The sequence below is a fragment of the Vespula vulgaris genome, chromosome 2, assembly GCF_905475345.1.
Source record: "Vespula vulgaris chromosome 2, iyVesVulg1.1, whole genome shotgun sequence".
In the NCBI taxonomy this organism is placed as follows: Eukaryota; Metazoa; Arthropoda; class Insecta; order Hymenoptera; family Vespidae; genus Vespula; species Vespula vulgaris.
The window spans coordinates 11,299,395-11,320,057 of record NC_066587.1 but is presented as its reverse complement, the minus strand read 5'-3'; the positions used below and the strand labels follow the sequence as shown (position 1 = coordinate 11,320,057).

General features: G+C 38.9%; 1 protein-coding gene across 2 annotated transcripts in view; it reads left to right on the top strand.

Annotated features, from left to right (window-relative positions):
* Positions 1 to 17,958, top strand: part of LOC127073056 (uncharacterized) — a 31,866-nt gene extending 13,908 nt beyond the window's left edge. Inside the window, exons 3-6 of one of the 2 annotated variants that reach the window (XM_051014072.1) lie at positions 12,257 to 12,400; positions 14,761 to 15,095; positions 15,349 to 15,623; positions 15,756 to 17,958. In XM_051014072.1, coding sequence (XP_050870029.1) covers positions 12,257 to 12,400; positions 14,761 to 15,095; positions 15,349 to 15,623; positions 15,756 to 16,503 — 1,502 coding nt within the window. In that variant the 3' untranslated portion in view covers positions 16,504 to 17,958. The remainder of the gene's footprint in view (positions 1 to 12,256; positions 12,401 to 14,760; positions 15,096 to 15,348; positions 15,624 to 15,755) is intronic. The other variant, XM_051014073.1, reaches the window with a different exon arrangement.
* Positions 17,959 to 20,663: the final 2,705 nt, after the last annotated feature.

Sequence of the window (20,663 nt, the reverse complement as noted above, 5' to 3'; positions counted from 1 at the left end):
AAGGTTACGTTCCTACAATCTATTATTTCCATAAGATTACGAATTCTATAAATTCTGAATTTTGAGAATCGAAAAATCAGATTGATCTAACTGTTTAATTAATAAAAGAGACATTTTCTTTTCAATTCGAGAGAATGGTGATCGTGTGAAGAAAAGTAGAAATAACGAGTTGACATATGAAATTTTTCAAGTAAGACGACAGCGTCGTTCTTATTTGTTCTATAAAAATAGGAGAAGGTTCGCACGTTTCGATAGAAAAAGACGATGAACTCGAAAGACTTCAGAGAATAAATAGCCAACCGGAAAAAGGGTTGAAGAGGATCTTGGAACGTGTAAGCAGCTACTGCTCGCGTAACTCGTTAGAGGTAAAAGCAAGAAGCATCAGCGCGGCGTCAGAGAGCTACATCAGCATTGCTCTTGAAAGAGATAGAGGTGAAGGAGGAGGAGAGCAGCGAATCGAAGACAAGACAACGACGACGACGACGACGACTAAGCTAGCGACGGTTACCTTTACTATGCCGATGCTACCGTTGCTCTTGCTTACTTGTTGTTGTTAGTTTTGCCGTTGCTGATGTTACCGGTCGTCGAGCTTAATGCAATCAACCGGCTTTCCCTGTGTCTCCCTTGGACTTTGAGATCGTGAACGAGACGAGAAACCGTGAATACGCTTATACCAACTTACGTGTATATATACACAAAGCTATCATAGTGCACACGGAGGAACGTTTACTTAACGCTCATGATAGCCAGGGCAAGTCCAGTGCGGTCCAACGGTGCCTCCGATCACGTAATCTGACTAATCGTTTCCGGTTTGGCTAGCGCACACCATCCTCAACACCACGAACTCGCTTCCAGTATTATGGCTACGCGAGGTAATGTTAGACCATCCCGTTCTTCCTCTCTTTCTCTTTCTCTCTCTCTCTTTCTCTCTCTCTCTCTTTCTATCATCTCTTTCTACCTGACGTAGATGATAGACCTCTCCCGTATCTTCACGGAGAGCGTGGGCCACGTAATCCATTCTGAAAACCCACGATGGTGGAGGTTAAACGCATCGTTTAACCTTCTCTTGTGTGGGGGGTCCTCGATACGCGTTCACTCAAGGCTGTTCCGTACGGTCTACAGAAAGAGAAAGAGAATAAAGATTCGATTGGATGTTGTGAAGTACATAGATACGTTCGTATCACTTTGAGAATAACCGAAGTTTTCTTTAGAAAATATTTTCTTATTCTTTTATTCTTCTTCATCCTTATAACAATATTCCATTTTCTCGAAAATAACGATCGAGTCGCTCGACTTTCTTAACCGTGTAGTTAGCTGTTCTTATCTTTATCGTACGATCGAATCATTGTACGTGATCGGTACCAGATAAAGTATATTCACAATAATGGATACTCGTTATTACCAATCGTGCGATCTCTTGTCGTGCGATCGGCTTAATTTCAAACGAATTTGTGTATCAACTAGACAGGTTTATATTAACTGCACGTAATTCCTTCGTTAATGAATTTATAAGAAACATATACATGATCAAGATTCTTTCGAAGAGCCGCCACAGAGAAGGGTATCATATTCTCAAAGATAAATTGAAAAAAAAAAGATGCAATTATGTATCTACCTAGGTAGTAAGAGAGATGAAAAGATAAAAAGAAGATAAATAAATAAACAAATAAATAAAGAAGTAACAAAAATTAAAAAGCAATAAAAAAAGAAAAAGAAGACGAAGAAGGGAAGAAATTTGACCGAAGACGCAGTCAACTTTTGCTTTGGAAATCTAATAGGGAAGGTTCACCGCAGAGGTTGATGCCACTGGAATGCTCGTGCTTCGTCGGAATCCCCGGTACATCGTGACACCTGGGTCTTGAACAGGCTTGAGGATATTACGAGGTCATCGCAAGGTCACGCGAGCGTCGTCGTCTTCGTCGTCGTCGTCGCCGTCTTCGCCCTTGTCGTCGTTGTCGTCGTCGTTGTCGTCGTCGTCGTCGTCGTCGTCGTCGTCGTCGTCGTCGTCGTCGTCGTCGTCGTCGTCGTCGTCGTCGTCGTCGTCGTCCGCTGGTAATAAGGAGAATATATCCAGCAGTGCGATCTCTCCAAGAGGAGGGAACCGGTCACGAGGAGGACCGGTAAGGGGGTAACGCACGGCGTCGTGCATTATGTTGCGATGTCAGAACTCGCCACGAACCGCCGGGCGTCGTCCTACCTTCCTTCTCCTCCACCTCCTTCACCTCCTCCACCTCCTCCTCCTTCTCCACCTTCTCCTCCTCTTCCTCCCCCTCTTTACTCGTCGATCAGGGTTCCTACGAGCGTCTTGAATTCCTTCGAAAGCGAACAAAGTTCGCCATGCTCTTTGGTATGCCTGAAAGCTTCTATTAGCCATCTTCGGTATCGCGTGCCAATGTGGTATATATATACATATGCGTGTCTGTATATGTGCGTCTGTATCTACAACTGTATATATACGGATCGTGACGTGAATTTCTTTCGGACTCTAAAGAGTCTCTACTTCAAAATTATTTCCAATTGAACGTAGGCTTTCAGGCTTGATATTCCTCGTAGCTTTGTTTAAGAATACATAGTAAAGAATACATAGTTCCGATATATTACATTACGATCTTGAAGGTTGAACTTTGTTGAAGATCGATGATCTTTAAATGGTAATGAATGATGACCGATAAATGAAAAAATAAAGGATTCTATGCGGGATGACTTAAATAAAAAAATACAAATAATTCAACGGTATGTTAAACTTCTTGAGATGTTGCGTGTATATGCGTGTGTGTGTGTGTGTGTGTGTGTGTGTGAGAGAAAGAAAGAAAGAAAAAGGTAACGCATTAGTCACTAGACAATGTCGGCCGACCTGTCCGGAAGAAATCGAGAGTAGCTCAGGCGAGATAGCCGGGACAAGGTCGTAATACCAGCGTCGCGGTCGGAAAGGGGAGAAAGTATTTAACTCGATCCCGTCGAGAAGAGAAAGAGAAAGAGAAAGAGAGAAAGAGAGAGAGAGAGAGAGAGAGAGAGAGAGAGCGACTTCTCTCGAAAGTATCGAACGCGATTCTCCAAGCCGAACGGCGCGGCGGCATTGCATAATCGACCATCCATAACGTTGTTTCTTTTTTTTTACATTTTTCTTTTTTTCTTTTCGATCCCTTCCTCTTTCTTTACCTCCTCCATCTCAACCTCGACCTCCTCCAGAAAACTTTTTTTCTTTTACTTTTTCTTTTCCTTCTTCTTCTCTTTCTTCTTCTTCTTCTTCTTCTTCTTCTTCTTCTTCTTCTTCTCGAGATCCTTTACGATCGAATTTACGACGAACGCGGCTATCGTGGAAGTTTATACCGCTCGCGCGAACGAAAAAGAAGCGAGATAGAAAGTCGAGATATCGTAACGCGCCGACGAAGCGTATCTCGATGTTCCTTCAAAGCCAAGCGAGAGCCTTACCAGAGAGTGCCGTATGAGCGGGCTACGAGCCGGTGTGTAAGCCGATAAAGGATCGAGCGAATTCAGTTGCAAATGCGTAGGATGAGGGGGAGAGAACGAGTGAGGGAAAGAGAGGAAGAGAAAGATAGAAAGAGAAATAAAGAGAGAGAAAGAGAAAGAGAGAAAGAGAAATAAAGAAAGAGAAAGAAAAGAGAAGAGAGAGAGAGAAAGAGTGTGTGTGTGTACAAGAGGGAGGAGAAAAGGTCGAAGACCTGGACGGCTTACGAGGCGAGGAAGAGACGAGGAGTCCAAGGACGAAGGGAGTTATAAAAGAGAAGAAGAAGAAGAAGAAGAAGAAGAAGAAGACGAAGACGAAGACGAAGACGAAGATGAAAACGAAGAAGAAGAAGGAGGACAACGACAACGACGACGAAGCGATCGAGCGTCACGAATTTTCGTGCAAGGATGCTTCGTAAAGATTGAATAGGGAAGACCTTCGTTACCGTCAAAACTTACGAGGCCTTTCGTTGGCGTTCGCTTGCATAACGAACGAACGAGGTAGTCTGGTGGTAGGTGCGATTTGAAAAATGGTGCCACCGATTCAATTGCAAATTAGTTCTCGTGCCTCGATCTTCTATGCTACTACCTGTATATATGTATGTATGGATGTATGTATGTATGTATGTATGTATGTATGTATGTATGTATGTATGTATGTATGTGATTGACTATAAGAAAGAGACAAGGTCTCTCTACTCGAAGGTATCGACGATCGATGGTGTTCCTCAATAAAGAAACCGGGTTTCGATGAGGATCGTGGATCACTGAGAAACGAATTCCCCTATCTTCCTAAACTGTGTGCAATACGATTTATTATTCAATTTTGACAGGATTTAAAGGATGGCAGGGTGGTATTATAATAATTAATGCTTTATCCTTTTTCGCTAAAAGTCAAAAGTCAGGAATTTTCAACAGGTAGAAATAATTTGTATTCTTATGAAACATCTGTCGAAATCAAATGATACATTGTTCGTTCTTTTTGTGTGTGTGTGTTTTTTTGTTTTGCTTTATTCTTTCTTTTTTATCTTTTTGTTACTTTTCTTATTATCATTGAACAAATGATCACCTTGTATTTCATTTTTATCATAAGACCATGATCGTTTCAATCTGAGAACGAAACGATATACTTTTTTATTTATAAATCCCTCTGTCATCGAATAAAATATTATATCACACTCACGGGACAATATTCGAGTAAGATTTTCGAGTGTCACAGAGTTATAAAGATTTTCTCTTTCTATTCTGTGTTATCTATATTCGTTCGATTAAGTAGATATAATTATTATCGTTAAACGAACGAACGATTTGAAATCTGCTTGGTGGTTGACGTTTATCGTACGATAAAACAAATTTAATTAACTCATATCGATAAATGAAAATAGACACGAAGAATTTAATGGGAAAATCGTTAAAAGGAATAAAAAAGAAATAGATATTTGCCAACGAACTAAAATGAATTAACAGTCGATTTCGCTCGAAAAGAGATAGTAGTCACTTCTTAGCGTATAAATTTCACTCGATTCCCAAGGGAAAAAGACGGATGACACGAGGAAGTGGTAGTAGTAGGAGAGAAAGAGACAGAGAGAAAGAGAGAAACAGAGAGAGAGAGAACGGGCGCAGCTAGGTTGAATTTTAATGATTCCCCCTCTTAACCCCTTCTTTTTCTTCTACTTCTTCTTCTTCTTCTTCTTCTTCCTCCTTTACTCTTAAGGTTCATAGGTTAACTAGGAAGCCAGTGTGCGAATACAAGTCCGCGTGCGAATATAATTACGGCTTATACGTGCGTACTATTCGCGCGCGAGCGTTATGCAAGAGTTATACGAGTACACGCGTATATGTATGTGTGTCTATGTGTGGCTACGACGTGTCACGCATCGTGCAATGGCCGTGTTAAACCGAGCGAACGAGCTTCTATTTTCACGAGAGAACTCGGACTTACATTACCAACGCGTGAAAACATGTAAATAATGGCGAACCCTTTCGAAAATTTTATGATCCAATCAGATACGAGATTATTATCGATGATCGGTCTAGCTCCGATAGTTAGAAGCCTAAAGAATGCTTCACGTTGCACGTGTGTTACTATCTATATCATTACTATTAACTATTACTATCACTATATCGGCTGCTCGCTACGCCTATGCTATTTTCTTTCTATTCGTAAATTCTAAGAAGGCGTCTTATATAAAAGCCATATCGAATATTTGAATTATTACAATCGAAACGATAGTTCGTTAGAAAGTTTCCGTGGATATTGCTTGCACCGATTGAATATTTTCATTCCATGATTAATACTTCGTTAACTTTCTTTCGTTTTATTCTGTCACCCCTTTTCTCTTCCTTCTTTCTCTCGCTCTTTCTTTCTTCTTTTTCTCTCTCCTCTTCTTTCTTTCTTTCTTTCTTTCTTACTTACTTACTTACTTACTTTGTGGAACGATCAGTTCGAAAGGAAAAGAGCGCGGGAAAGAAGAGACTGTTTCTTCCTACAATACCGTTTGAAATTCTGTATTCATTCGAATAGATACCACTGGAAAGTAGAATCTCTTGAGCACGGAAGTCGACTCCCTCGAGTGTTGCTAGCCCTCTTTTATCAGATTTATACAGAATTGTATAATATATTATAATCGTGGAAAAAAGAAAATACGGAAAGAAATTATTATTTTGAAGAGAAATAACGATCGGAAGATAATATTTCTCGATCGCAAAAGGAAGTATATAAATGCATTTTAAATTGAATTAAATTTTCAAGAAAAATATCAAAAGCGCATTGATGAAACGAATTATTAAAAATTATTACGCTGTTCTTATAAACGTGATTCTCAGATTGTTCTTATGGGAATCCTATCTTTTCACGGATTTGATTAATTTTTTAATACGTTTTAATTTTTGTTATTCCGAACAAATATGTCAATGACATTTGTTGATCCTACGAGGGTTGGAAAATCTTGAATTAAAATGCGAAAATATAAATTTTTCCAACACGATATATGTGTACGCAGGTATGTCGATGTATGTGTGTATAAAATTGCGTAGATATTTATATTCAAAAAAAATATAATGTGTGTTTCGCATAATATTTTTATATATGTCGGATGTCGCGCATAACTTCTATCACGTACCAATATAAATACTTTTGAGAATATGAATATGTCTACCAAATTTTCATATATATCATATTAGATAATATCACATCGTGTATTTATAAAAGAAAAATTATTATATGCACATTTACATATCCTTACTTGCATAGCTGCTATACATTATATAATCTTGTCTATATACATATATATATACCTTTTAGTATCTGTACATATCAAATCCAAATACACACTGTCCGGTTGCTTAGTTGCATAACATATATCAATATGTAAACTGTAGTATCAATGAATATATATTGAACTTACATACACATTTACACCCACACAAACAACACACACACGCGTGCACGCACGTACATTTGACCTAGGGTCACATATTCGAGTTTCGAAAAGCCTGTACCTCTGCATATTTAAATCTAAACCTTTTAACACGAACACGACTCATAGAATCAAGTTATACACATTAAAAAATTTCTTCAGAATAACGAAAACAACAAAATATTCATAACTACAAAAAATTAGATGATTCCGATCCGCGAAAAAGCAAGATACTAACAAGAATAGTACAGAATCTTTTATAAATATAATTCTTTCGATCAAACTCACTTTTAAGTACAAAAAAAAAAAAGAAAAAAAAATTACAAATTCGTAGAAAAAAATCCTTTGTTTTGTAAAGCGGAACGATGGATGTATGGAAGAGTTTAATGATCGCTCACGCGATCACGAAAATATAAAGAAAGAATAGATGTACGTGCGCGTGTGTATATGTGTGAGAAGAGGCGATTATGTAACGTGAAAGTCGACGACGGAATTCTCTTTTACTGCCTGCGCGCCCTGACCTCCGAGATAATGAGAGTGTTCCGAATAATCTGGACCAATATAACGATATATATATATACATATATATTTGGCAATGGATGCTGAACTCTTTTAACGAGTTACGACAACGTATTCTTCCTCTCTCTCTCTTTCTATACACACACACACACACATATATATATATCATTCTCACTCTTTTTATCTTTACTTCCATTCTTTTCTCTTCGCATCACATAAGAAACAATTAGCATGTAACTTACGTAATCTCGAGACACAGAGAGATGATAATCGCTGAGAGATACATCGCAATGTTGCTTCGAAAAGATTGCGAGCTTGATAGTCTCAACTGTTTTGTCGATCATGTACATCATTTTTCAAATTTTATTTCGCCCACGGGCTATGACGAACGTCTTGCAAAATTTCACCCTCATACATTTCCATAGGTGGGTCCCACCGATATAACTAATTTCTAGCAGCCTGAAATGGATTTCAAATCTCAACACACGTTGATGTAATACGTTTAGATGTGTATGTACGTATGTGTAGGTATATCTACATTGAAAGAGAAGTTGTCGTGATCGATGTCAGAGATAACTCGTCATCGTTATTAGGCAAAATTAGGCACGAGCTCGAAGTCGGCTTCCGAACTCTGATTATTACGTTGCATAAGAAGTAATAATATTGTAATGTATGTAAATGACAGAAGCGGATGATGATATTCATTTGAGATATCGAATGAGAAGCCGTTTGATGGCTCGCTAAACGACAAACTCGAACTTATCTTCTCTCTTTCTCTTTCTTGTATCAGGTAGTTTAAGTAACGGCCTGATACAAAAGCCAAGAAGCTATTCGAGACAGCTTGCGACTCTCGTTCCCCATAAATAACTACGTAACTCGGGCGAGACGCCTGTTTTTCGATTTATTCTTATTTTCGTGGCAATAGCTTGAACGCACCTTCTTCTTTTTCTTCTTCTTTGCTACGTGTATCTATCTACCAACGAATCAACGAACGAACGAACGAACGAACGAACGAACGAATGAACGAACCAACCAACCATCCAACCTATCTATCTACCTACCTACCTACCTACCTATCTACCTACCTACCTACCTACCTACCTACCTACCTACCTACCTACAGTCCACAACTATGCTCTATAATTAAATCTGAAAGCGATCCCGCGGCGTGAAGTGCATCTTTATGACGATCTACTGAAGGAGAGAAAGAAAGAGATGGGATAAAGATCCAGGAAGAAAGAAGAAGAAAAGAAAGAGAGAGAGAGAGAGAGAGAGGGAGAGAGAAAGGGCCGTAGACACGATCAAAGAGTAATGAGACAGAGAAGGATGAAAAGAAATGATCATCTTCAAGGAAGACGACGTCCCTAGTACCGGAATAATTATTGTTTGTTGAGACTCGACATCCACTCGCCGTTAAATCGAACGTGAATTACTACCGGTTTGTATAAGCGGCGCCGGCTGTTTAACGGGCCGAGAATAACAGAGAAAATCGATCGTGAAATCGATCGGTTTCTCTGCGACTTATTGTTAGATCGAAAGTTTTATATTTTTATACTTTCGAAATAACAGACATCGTTCTTATACAATTGCGTTTAAATTAACTCATTAACGATTTGTAACGAAGTGGTTAGGAATTTTTTGTACTTGAAATTTTTTAAGAATGAAAAAAAAATAAGAGGGAAGAAGGAAAAAGAAAATAACACACGCGCATGTACATGTGCATAGAGAAAAATTGTTGTTAAATATCAGCGTATCTCGTACGAACGTTCTCGTATTCGAACGAACGTGTTCTCGTGTCTTTATTAACCCGCAAAGTTCACGAGAAGGGATGAGGGTAAAAAAAATGTTTAGATCGTAAATCGTTAAAGCCTTCCGATAATGGCTGCTTCTATCCTTCGTCTAGGCAGACTCACGTACTTACGTAAGCGATCTTCCCTTCGACCCCTTTAGCCTCCAATCCCTTTTCCATTGCATGGATTGGATCATCTGCACCGGCAAATAACCCGACAAACTATTATTTTATAATCTGCACTCCGGCTCTCTATATCGGTGGATACGAGGCAAATTGGTCGTTAATGTCGATGAAACTGCGAGCGGTTCTGCCGTAATTAGAAGCGAGTTAGCGATCGTTCCGCGATATCTACACGGTATTACCTTTCGGATTATCTATTAAGGGCAGAAAGTTAGATACTACCGATTAACGACTGATCGTCTGTATTCTTTGACGACTATTAATCCTTTGAAATCCTTTAATACATAAGATTCTTCAAATTTCTGTTAAAATTATTATAATAAATTTATGCATACCGAAATATTCATTATGAAATATTTATAGAAAATTCTAAAGTAATTACAAAGCTAGAACCATTGGATTATGATTTATTAAAGTACTATAACGGTACCTTAAATGTATATTTTTGAAATAACGTTTCGAATACACGCGCGCATACACGCACATGCTTATATATTTCTACGTAAAAGCTCGTAAAAGAGAAAAAAATAATCACCAATGAAATTTTTATCGTTCGATTCGCTTGAAAAATATTTCAATGTCTCTCGCAAAGAGAGGACCATATAGAAGGTATAATTAAACGATTACGATGTTGGATTTATCGCGACTTGCGGTGACTTTATATACATATCACATATATATATATATACATACATATACATATATACATATACATATATACATATCATATACATATATATACATACATATATATACATATACATACATATATATATATATATATTTATATACATGTACGTATATGTAAACAGAAAGAGAGAGAGAGAGAGAGAGAGAGAGAGAGAGAGAGAGAGAGAAGCTCGTAGTTCGATGGCTTTCTCGCGTGATGGAATTACACGATAATTTAATCCTTCTCCATGACTTTATCCGCCGTTGTCGGCCGTCGTATAAATAACATTCCGTCGTATCCATTGTTAAAAGAGTTCCTTCGCCTTCTCGGCGAGGTTAAAAACAAAACGCGCTATTAAAGCCCACGTTGTGGTTAGACTAAAAACAATCGTTGGATTCTTACGAGTAAATACTTACATTGGTGGCAGTATTATAAGCCAACAATATTTTTCATCGAAAGAAGTTACGGGTTCTTACGCGAACACGAAAATCACGTTTGCTAGGAACTCGCTCGATCGTAAATCTCCGTCGAGATTGTCCATTTTAAGAAAAAGAAAGAAAAAAAAAGGAATAGAAGAAAAAGAAGGAAAATAAACAACGATAAAAACGAAATGTAAAAAAAGAAAAGAGTCGCAAAAAAATAAGAAATGATAAAAGTTCTCGGTCTTCCGTTCTCGGAAAGCGGTGCGTTTCGCGAGAAAGGGAAGGCGGAATATAATCGTAGAAACGTCCGAGTAGACGCGTCGTTGTAAATCAATTCGAATAAAAGAGAGAGAGAAAGAGAGAGAGTGAGAGGGCGAGGGAGAGGGAGAGAGGAAATACGATGTAAGGACGCTCGCAAATCGATCCGCGCAATTTATACGTCCCCATTGTACAAATACTCGTGAAAGAGAGAAAGAGAGAGAGGAAGAGATTGAAAGAGAGAAAGAGAGAGAGAGAGAGAGAGAAAAGTGAAGGATAACGCGAGCTGGATGTTTACATTCGACCGTAAATTATCATGCGAGTAGTGCGTCCACGCGCAGGAATATCGACGATAAATTATTAATTTAACATCCTTAACGTAGAGAGAAGTTTGAAAGAAAAAAAACAGAAGTAGAGAAGTTAGGTGTGTGTGTGTGTGTGTGTGTGTGTGTGTATAGATGAAAAAATAAAAAAAATAAAGAGAAAAAAAGGAAGAAAAAAGAAAGAAATGCCTGTTGAAAAAATAAAAAACAATAAAGAAAAAAAAGAAAGAAAGAAAGAAACGATACGCCAGTTGAAAACGAGTCCTCTCTTTAGCAGTTAGTAAAAATTAACTCGATAGTTGGCGATTCCGATGAGAACGAGGACTATGATAAATTCACAGGCTCAATATTCATGGAATTAGTTATGAAAGTAGAGCTGTTACTTGTTTAAGTTTGTCCACTCTTATAAACGTCTCCGACTCTCTTGGCAAACGAAACGAACCGAGTACGCCAAGTGCTGCGTATTACCACGTAAAGTGGGTCGAATTGACATTGTGATTTCGCAAAGGATTATTAGTCGCCGTGCTCTGCCACAGTCGCGCGTATTTAATGGTCTCCATCGCGAATCACGTTGACTTTATGAGACCAGTAGTCGTTTTTTTTGGTTTTTCTTCGTTCTTCGTCGTGGAAAGTACAGACTTTAAAACCGGAACGCGTTTTCACGTTTAGAATCTCGTAAAGATAAATACACGTAATGCGTTCATGTGTGTACTTACGAACGTAAGTACATATGTACATATCTATATATATATATGTGTGTATACATTTGTATGTATGTATGCATGTATGTATTTCTCGACTTCCTTTGAGAATCAAACGTGATTCGATCTTCGTGATTATGAGCTTAGATCCAGTATTTAAATAATATCGTATCGTTTCTATATTATATAAATTATCTCCTATATGACAAGATATTCGACCTTGTTTTACATAAAGTAAAACTAATTACTTACTACACTTTCTTATTATACGTGTTTAAAGATTATGAAAAAAATATATATATATATATATGTATACTTCACGTGAAAGTCGTAGGAATTTGTTGAGAGTAATCGTATAGTACTCTTTATCTATTTTATTTATTCATATTCATCTGATCGAAATAAATAGATACTAACGATTTTCAACGATTTGATCGAAGGAACGTTCAGATCGTCTGTTAATTAATATTCGTAAGGGATGACGATTCGTCGTGTCTGTTGCAGGCTGGTTTTCGGTCGTGTCAAACAGCAGCGGTACCGGAAGCGCGCGTGTCTACAGAAGAGTCGGTGCTTTGGTCCGAGCCGGTGTGCCGGCTTTTCTACTCGCAAAGCCGCTGAGAGCGTACACGCTCACGCACTCGAAGATGGGTAAGTCAGCGTGATTTATTAACAGGCGACACTCGCAAATTAATCCTCCTACGGACAGAGCGATTACGCTGTAGGTACTTTACTCTCTCGGCGCTTACCGATGCCAAAGGAAAAGAGAAATATCTTACTCTCTCTCTCTCTCTCTCTCTTTCTATCTATCGAAGAATAAAATTCGCTTACCGATAATACTCTCGTCTATATATGTACTTACTGATAGAGCTATTACATTGAACTATCGAAACGTTGAAAGTACGTTTAAACATGCCAGTTATACAGGATGACTCGTGTGTAACTTGATTACTTAGAAAGCATCTTTTATTTTAATTTATCAGCCAATCAAGAGTCCGTATTAATAATTCATTAAATAAAGAAAAAGAAAAAAAAAAAAAGAGAAAAAAGAGACCTTTTTCTAGATATATTTACATTACACGATTCATCCTATAAGATATTATTCCTATAACCAACTTTATCTCTTCGATCGCTATATAAATTTTTAAAATACATCTCGTCGTATATTATATCGAAAAACTAATTAAACGAAGGACTCGCTGGTAAAGTTAATTTGAATATCAAAGTGTGAGACCATATTGAACTTGTTGGGCTTGACGACGAGGAACGCAATCGAGAAAAGGGAAGTTCTATCAGTTAGATTTAAATGTTGATTTCGTAGACAGCTCGCGTAAAAGGTGTGTCAATGTGTTCGAGGAAAGTAGAAAGATCTGAAAGAGGTAAAAAGAAAGAAGAAAAAGAAAGAGAGAAGGAGAGGGAGAGGCACGCGTCTGGATCAGCGACGTACGCCGTAGGCATGTCGTCGTCGACAGGATAAGGTAGGACAGGACTTGGGATAGAACAAGACAGGACAGTCAAGGTGTACTCGCTTTCTCGTCTACGCGGACGCGTAGACGCGACAATGCGGCTAGCTGCACGCACGTCGTCCCAAAGGAGCCTATTATTTTCTTGGGTGCAGCGACTGGCCGTGACACGAATGTCAATGTGTCTGTTAATGCGACTTACCTCGTCCTTTCCCTTCCATTCTCTTCTCTTCTTAGCCCTTTTTCTTTTTTCTTCTTCCTCTTCTTCTTCTTCTTCTTCTTCTTCTTCTTCCTCTTCTTCTTCTTCTTCTATCTTCCTTTTACATATAGCCAGTTTGCGATCGTACGTTTAAATGTAGGCGAGCCGCCACCATCGGCGTGTACCTATTACGTTACTCCAGTGTGTTGTGTTGGCGGCGAGTACGGTGAAAGCCGTTCTTTCTCAGTCCTTGTTTCTTACGATACGCACGACTCGTGTTACATGCCATTAACTATTAGAACGATTATTGGAAAATGCAGGGGTTTCGTGCCTCTTCTCTGTGGTTACAGATTTTCTAAATGTATGCGATACTCCTCTTCTTTTACAGTCAGTTTTCCTTGGTACGTAAATTTCTAACGTTCTTATCTTATCGATGAAACTATCAACGTAATTAATTTCGTCGTTTATAGAAATATATTAACGTAAATTGTTATACGTTTTAACGCGGAATATTTATTGTATGTGGATTCACGTATACGTAAAATAATTTCAATTATTTTCGTAAAACGCTGCAAGCTAGGAAAGAGAATCAAAAATTCAGAAAAAGAAACAAATAGGAAAAAAAAGGACAGGAACAAGAGAATATTCTAATATTTCTAATTAATTTTAGCTGGAATATATGTATATGTAATCCACGTCGCGTGCGCCTCGAGTTATTTCCTCGGATGTTGCGTAGCTGGGCGTGGAGCATATTCTCGTGGCTGCTGTTCATGTACATACTATAGTTCAGCGACTCTCCCTCGGTGTCGTCTCGATGTCCGTTATCACGTCGCCTACGTGCGCGTTTATTGCCGTTAATTGCTCTCCGTTCTTCTTCCGTCTCTTTGCCTCTCTTTCTCTCTCTCTCTCTCTCTATCTTTCTCTCTTTCTCTTCCTTTCTTTCTTGCTCACGAGTAGGATAGTATATACAAGCAAGAATTAAGAACGGTCGATCTATTCCAAGCGTCCTTACTTATCGAAGGACTTCGTTGTACTAATCTCAGACTTATTTACAGTCTCTAGTCTCACGTTTTGTTTATGTTTTCTTTACGCCTATCGAGGAATTTAAAGTTACTTGTTCGATGATATCATCGGTATATGTATATTGTTATGACTTAGTCTCTGATCGATGTTTTCCTTTTTTTCATCGTTTTTCTTTGAATATTTTGTTATCGACGTAAGTTGCTATATCGTCCAAAGTAAATATCAACGTTAATCGAAGACCGAATTACGACGTACTCTATGGATTTTTCTTTTTACGGTACATTTGCCTTATCGAAAAACGATGCGAATTGTTATTTTGCCCGCAGAAAATGGGAATTTGCGGGCACATTACACGAAGACCACCGTACGGGCTGGTGAGGTGCTCCGATTGACCGCCGTTTTTCAAGACACTCGACGAGCTCCGGTCTCCAACAGCGGCATATCCGGCGTGATAGCTGGCATTCCGGACGGCAAGAGCTCGAGATCGTCGGAGAGAGATCAGTACGCTCAGTGTCTTGATTCTCATGGGCACGAGCTATTTGCTCCGCTCTCGGCGAGAGGCGAGTTTTATGCCACTTGTCAAAGTGGAACCCTCGATACTGGAAGCGACGCGGTCCTTTATAGAGTTCATCAACTCGCTAGGAGAGACCTACCACTTAGGGTAAACTTTTTTTATCATAGATTCCAGTACTAATAAAATAGAAACGGAGAAATTTCAAGTCGATGTAGTACAAGGTCAAGATTAAGATTTCTTCGACGTAATTCGTAATAGATAAATTCGTAAAGAGTGAATTAACAAAATCGTTGAAAACTGTGATCGAACAAGAGATTCTTTTTTCTATGAAATTTCAAATTGTAATGGAAAATAACTAAGATCGATACGACGTTAATACGCATTTTGTTTTGTTTCATAGGTACGTCTAGTGGCTGGGCCTTTACCAATACCATTGCCACGAGATTATAGTGGATTGATGCAATTGGAAGGTGCGACAAGAGGACCGATAGTATTGGGCTGTGCGGTACCACTGATGCCTGAGAGACCTTTGCCAAATTCTACGGTACCGGAATTACTAGAACTCGTAGCTACCGGTCCAACTGCGCCAAGAGTGAAAAGGGCACGATTAGGATGTCCTTCGGAAGCAAGGCTATTGGCGTCTCCGAAAATGCAACGATTATTATCGGCATGCAGGTAATTTTTAAGACATATCGAAACATTACTATCTTTCATTTGACGTTTCACATAAGGACGAGATCAGCATCGTACGATAATTCTAACGGAAAAAATTCCCGAGAAGTCGCACATTTTTTATCCTGATTACAGAAGAGCATTGGATCAGAGAGCAACGGAACCACGAGTGGCACCACCGAAACCTTGCATCAACGGTGGCCAATTGAAAGAACTTCATTTAAAGGAAATCAAATCTAAGCCTGAACCTAAACCGATACTTCAAAGTCTTAAAGAAGGTTTAGAACATATAAAGAGAAGCACGATACGAGATCGTAGCAACGGAAGAAACGTTACTGCCGGTAACAATCACAGCTTTCTCGACAAAATCTCGAGGATAGCCCAAGGTGGTAGAAGCCGGAATCCAGCGAAAAAGTCAGCGTCCTTCACCTTTGCCGTTAGACCGGAAATTGGTATGAGATCACCGGAGAGATACGCGAGTCTCGAGTCGGAAACGAATCTCATGCATGCATCACCGTCTTCGAGGCATCAGGTTCAAAGATCGATCTCAACGAGTGTACTAGAGGTTCAGTCTCAGGCTGAGGCCGATCCTCCTTATTCCAAGGTCAGAGATAGCCTAACGCCATTGCCACCTACGCCACCACCGAGAACGGAAGACATCTACGCTGAGATCTGTGAACCACCGGACAGAAAGATACTTCGAGATTCTCCGGAAGAGAAACCACCGCCTCCTCCACCGATAAGTAAGAATCAGCAGAGTGGTGGTACCAGGGAGAAAGACAGAGGTTACGTCAAATTGGCTTTAACACGATCGGAAGTATCTGACGTTTCAACGAGTACGACTACCGGAGACGAAGAGGGGATTTATAACACCGTTTGTTGAGAATACTCACGTTACAACATTTCCTTTTCTTTTTCTTTTCCTTCTTCGGTAAAGAAGAATGTGGAGAAGAGCGAGCTCGTCGAAGATTAACCAGTACATTGAAAAAAGAAGAAAACTTAGAAGGATGAGAGAGAGTGAGAGAAAGAAAGAAAGAAAGAAAGAGAGAGAGAGAGAGAAAGAATTAATTGTAAGATTGGATCTTCGATGAGAAGGTTGTTCGAACGTGGACATCCTCGACGAGAGGACCGAACAGGAAAGATTTGCAAGGCCATTGACCGAAGAAAATCATCCAGTAATTACAGACTCGCGGACGAGCAACGGATATAGCGGTTTTCTCCGAAGATGGCTTTCGCAATCTGGCTTCCGGTATTACGGCGATACTGTCGTCGCGACTACCTCAGACTCGAGTTCAATGAAAAGAACATAGTTGCGTGTGTTTATGGGAATTCCTTGTCCCGTGCGAAACGTAATCCAATGAATTCTATCGATCTTGGGAAAGAGTTGAAAAAAAGAAAACGAAAGTAATTAATACGATCTTCGAAATAGCAATTTGCATTCATTTTTTTTCTTGTTTCTTTTTTTTCCTATCTCATTAAACGACGATCTTATTTTAAAAGGACGAACATTCATAGAAGTTCATTGGCGATTAAAAAAAAAAAAAAAGAAAGAAAGAAAAAGGAAAAAGAAAGGAAAAGAAATTCGATGAAAACGGGAAAGAAAAAAATCGAATCGTAGAAGACCGAGCAAGGGTGACAATTAATCTATTAACTCGTCATGCTCGATGAACGTTCGCTTCCTCTCTTCTTCTGGTTCGTGCTGCTCGATTGAAAGTACTTACTTACGAAGCGAAGTATCGCGTGACGGCTCGCGATTGGTTCGCTCTTTCAAACGTATATCTTTACGAAGGAAGGCCCGGCTTGGTTGTTCGGTCTTCGTCTAGAATCACAGTTTGAAGCGCTTCGAGGAAACTGCCAACCCTCGTATGATGGAGCGTCGGAACGGAGATTGTGGAAAAAAAAGTGAGAAACGAGAAAAAAATACCGAGTGAATAAGAAGATGAAGAAGAAGAAGAAGAAGAAGAAGAAGAAGAAGAGGAAGAAGAAGAGAAGAGAACAGAGAAAGAAAGAGAGAGAAAGAGAGAGTGAGAGAGCAACGAAGGTCGAAGGAAAGGTGGGGAGAGGGAAAAGCCCGCCGGGAAGATACGAGAGAGACAGAGAGAGAAAGAGAGAGAGAGAGAGAGAGAGAGAGAGAGAGAGAGAGAAGCATGCATCGAAAAGCTCCGAAGAGATGTGTAATCTTCTCTAATTCGATGTTCCTCTCTCCTACGTGCGCGCATACGCGAATGCTGTAATATTACTGTAATATTTGTATGTTTTGTGTATATTCCGAGCATAGAGAATATATTGACGAAGTAAAAATAAAGAAAAAAAAAAAAAAAAGAAATAATAACGATTTTTATCGCAACGATCTCTCCGATTCTTCTTTCTTTCCTTTTTTCTTTTCCTTTTTTTTTTTCTTTTTCATCTAATCACATTCCACTTTCCCTTTTTACTACGTTTCGAACAATCTGAACAATGTACAATACAATGACTTAAGAAACCCTTAATTAGATTGCATCGCGACAATCAGATGAGATCGTTTCTCATGGTGGGAAGAACTCGCGACAGATGTTGTAAGTATCATAGTTCTTTTGAAATATAATTAGAGTATATATAAAAGAAAGATAGATAGATAGATAGATAAGTAGATAGATAGAGAGAGAAAGAGAGAGAGAGAGAGAGAGAAAGAAATAGAAAGAAAACGTATATATCAAGACGAAAGGCTTAAAATGATGCACAAAATCGGGAAAGGATCGATCTACGTTGTATCGATCCGAGACAACGACGCTATCGGAGCACGATAATCTTGGTCCACGGGTGCATATTTCAAGATCGGCATGCGTGAACGATTTCATGGCCGTCGGGTTGCCTTGCGGTCGTGTAACTCACGTTTATAACGTTAATGCGACGGGCGCGGAGTGCAGGCTATCGTATTTCGCAGCCCCGGTCCACCGATCGACGAGGCATGTTTTAATATGCAAATTAAAATGCAAATATCCAGGCGCCCTCCCTTCTCTCTCACTCTCTCTTTCTCTCTTTTTTTCTCTTTTTTTCTTTTCTTCTCTTATTCTATCTTCATTCTTTGTCTTCTCTCTCTCTTTCTTTATTCCTCGTTGATTTCTTCTTTGAAGGAGGATCTCTTATCTTTTTCACGATCACGAAATTCCGATCTTTTCATTTCGTTACCCTTTGATTTAAAAATTTTTATAATCCAACACAATATGAATCTTTATGAAATTTTACATATATATATATATATATATATATATATATATATATATATTTGAAGAAAAGAAATTATTCATCAAATCTTCGATTTTGTTATATTTTTTGCTTTCTCTTTTTCCTGCCGAAGATTTAATCTCGCTCGTTTCTTATAAGAGAGAAACATTTATGAAAGGGATGGTTTTTACGACGAACACATTCGAAAGGTTTAAATTATGACTTGCGAAAGTGAAGTATTAAAGTGAAGCGTTCACGTTTTATCCATGAATATCTCGAAGAAATAGATCGTTGAATGTTCGCGTGTCCATCGTTTGATGTCTCGCGCAGTTACATATTGTTGCTTTCTCCTGTATCTGTCCGATCCCATGTATACTCTTCGAACATATATATATATATATATATATATATATATATATATATGTTTATCTGAACTATATTTATCACGAGGATATTTATCAGTTACACGCTATAACGATGTTGTGTTATATTAGAGAAGCAATGTAGTACGCTTTCCTATGTATTTAAAAGAGGACAATGGGAGCAGGTAATAGACGTTGGACGTGTTGTAAAAGTGGAACGAATGAAATTAAGACGATACGTTTGATCGATCGTGAGAAAGGTATATAACGTGTTGTGCTTGGGAGAAAAATAAATATAAAAGAATTATTAAGCTTGAATGGAAGGCCTCCCTATATATGCTGGATACAAAAGATGCAACCTAGAGTGCTTTTCCAAGTGATTCGATAAAGATGTCGTCTTTCAATGGGAACAGGAGACTACTAACGCGTATCGGATTCTAAAGGATTCTCATTCTGGAAAAACGATGAAAGAAAAGGAGTATTTGCGGCGCCAAGTTCAAAGGGACCAAACAGGCTCGCATATTCTCGTGTATCGAGTACAGGGTAACCGAACACCCCCACATCCTGATGTCTTCTCGTATCCTTTTCTACGAGACGAGATCGTAGCCATCGTAGTCGTAGTCGTCGTAGTCGTAGTCGTCGTCGTCGTCGTCATCGTCGTTCTTCTTCTTATTCCCTGCAACTCGGATAACATCTTCTTCCCTGACAAGCTTTTTGTCCTGATCTACGCGACGGTTGACTGGTATGGTACCGGTGGTACTGCTAGTAATGCCGGAGGTACTCGAGCGTTACACGACGGACGACGACCGAGTGTCAAGTACACGTTGTCTTTCATTTAGAGTCCCTTATTTTTCGTATTTCCTTGAAGCATGTCTGAGTAAAGAGGGAAGCTGACAAGTGTAAATCCGGTGATGGGATACGTGAAGTGAAACTAACGAATCTCTTGGAAAATCGAAAGAGAACGGAACACTCGTTTACGAATAATGACAATAATTAATAAAATAATATACATGTTTAATTTAACTTAATTATAATACAAAATTTCGTATATCCGATTTATTATACGAAACGAATTGTTAAAAGATACAGATATATTCCAGATGTAAAATTGAAGATTTTTACGAACGGTATAATATAAGATTCTTGATCTTCGTACTCTTTCTTTCGACTATCATAAAACAGAGAGAACGAAGTAGAAATGCATCCGTGTCAGATTCTCTTTGGTCTTCGAGCATCTTAACGAGCGAACTCTCTGCTTCGTTTGCTTATACTTGAGCGGATGGACGGTGAAAAAAACAACAAGGACAGCTCAGGGAAAGGTGAAAAAGTCTTAGCCGAATAAAACCGTCGGCTTCGCTTTTATAAAAAGATCTTGTTTATTTAAATTATCCGAGACGTAATCGCCATGCTTCATAAAGAGCGTATGTGAATAAAAGCAAAACGTTGCTTTACCCTTTCGCTCTCCTCTATTCCGTTT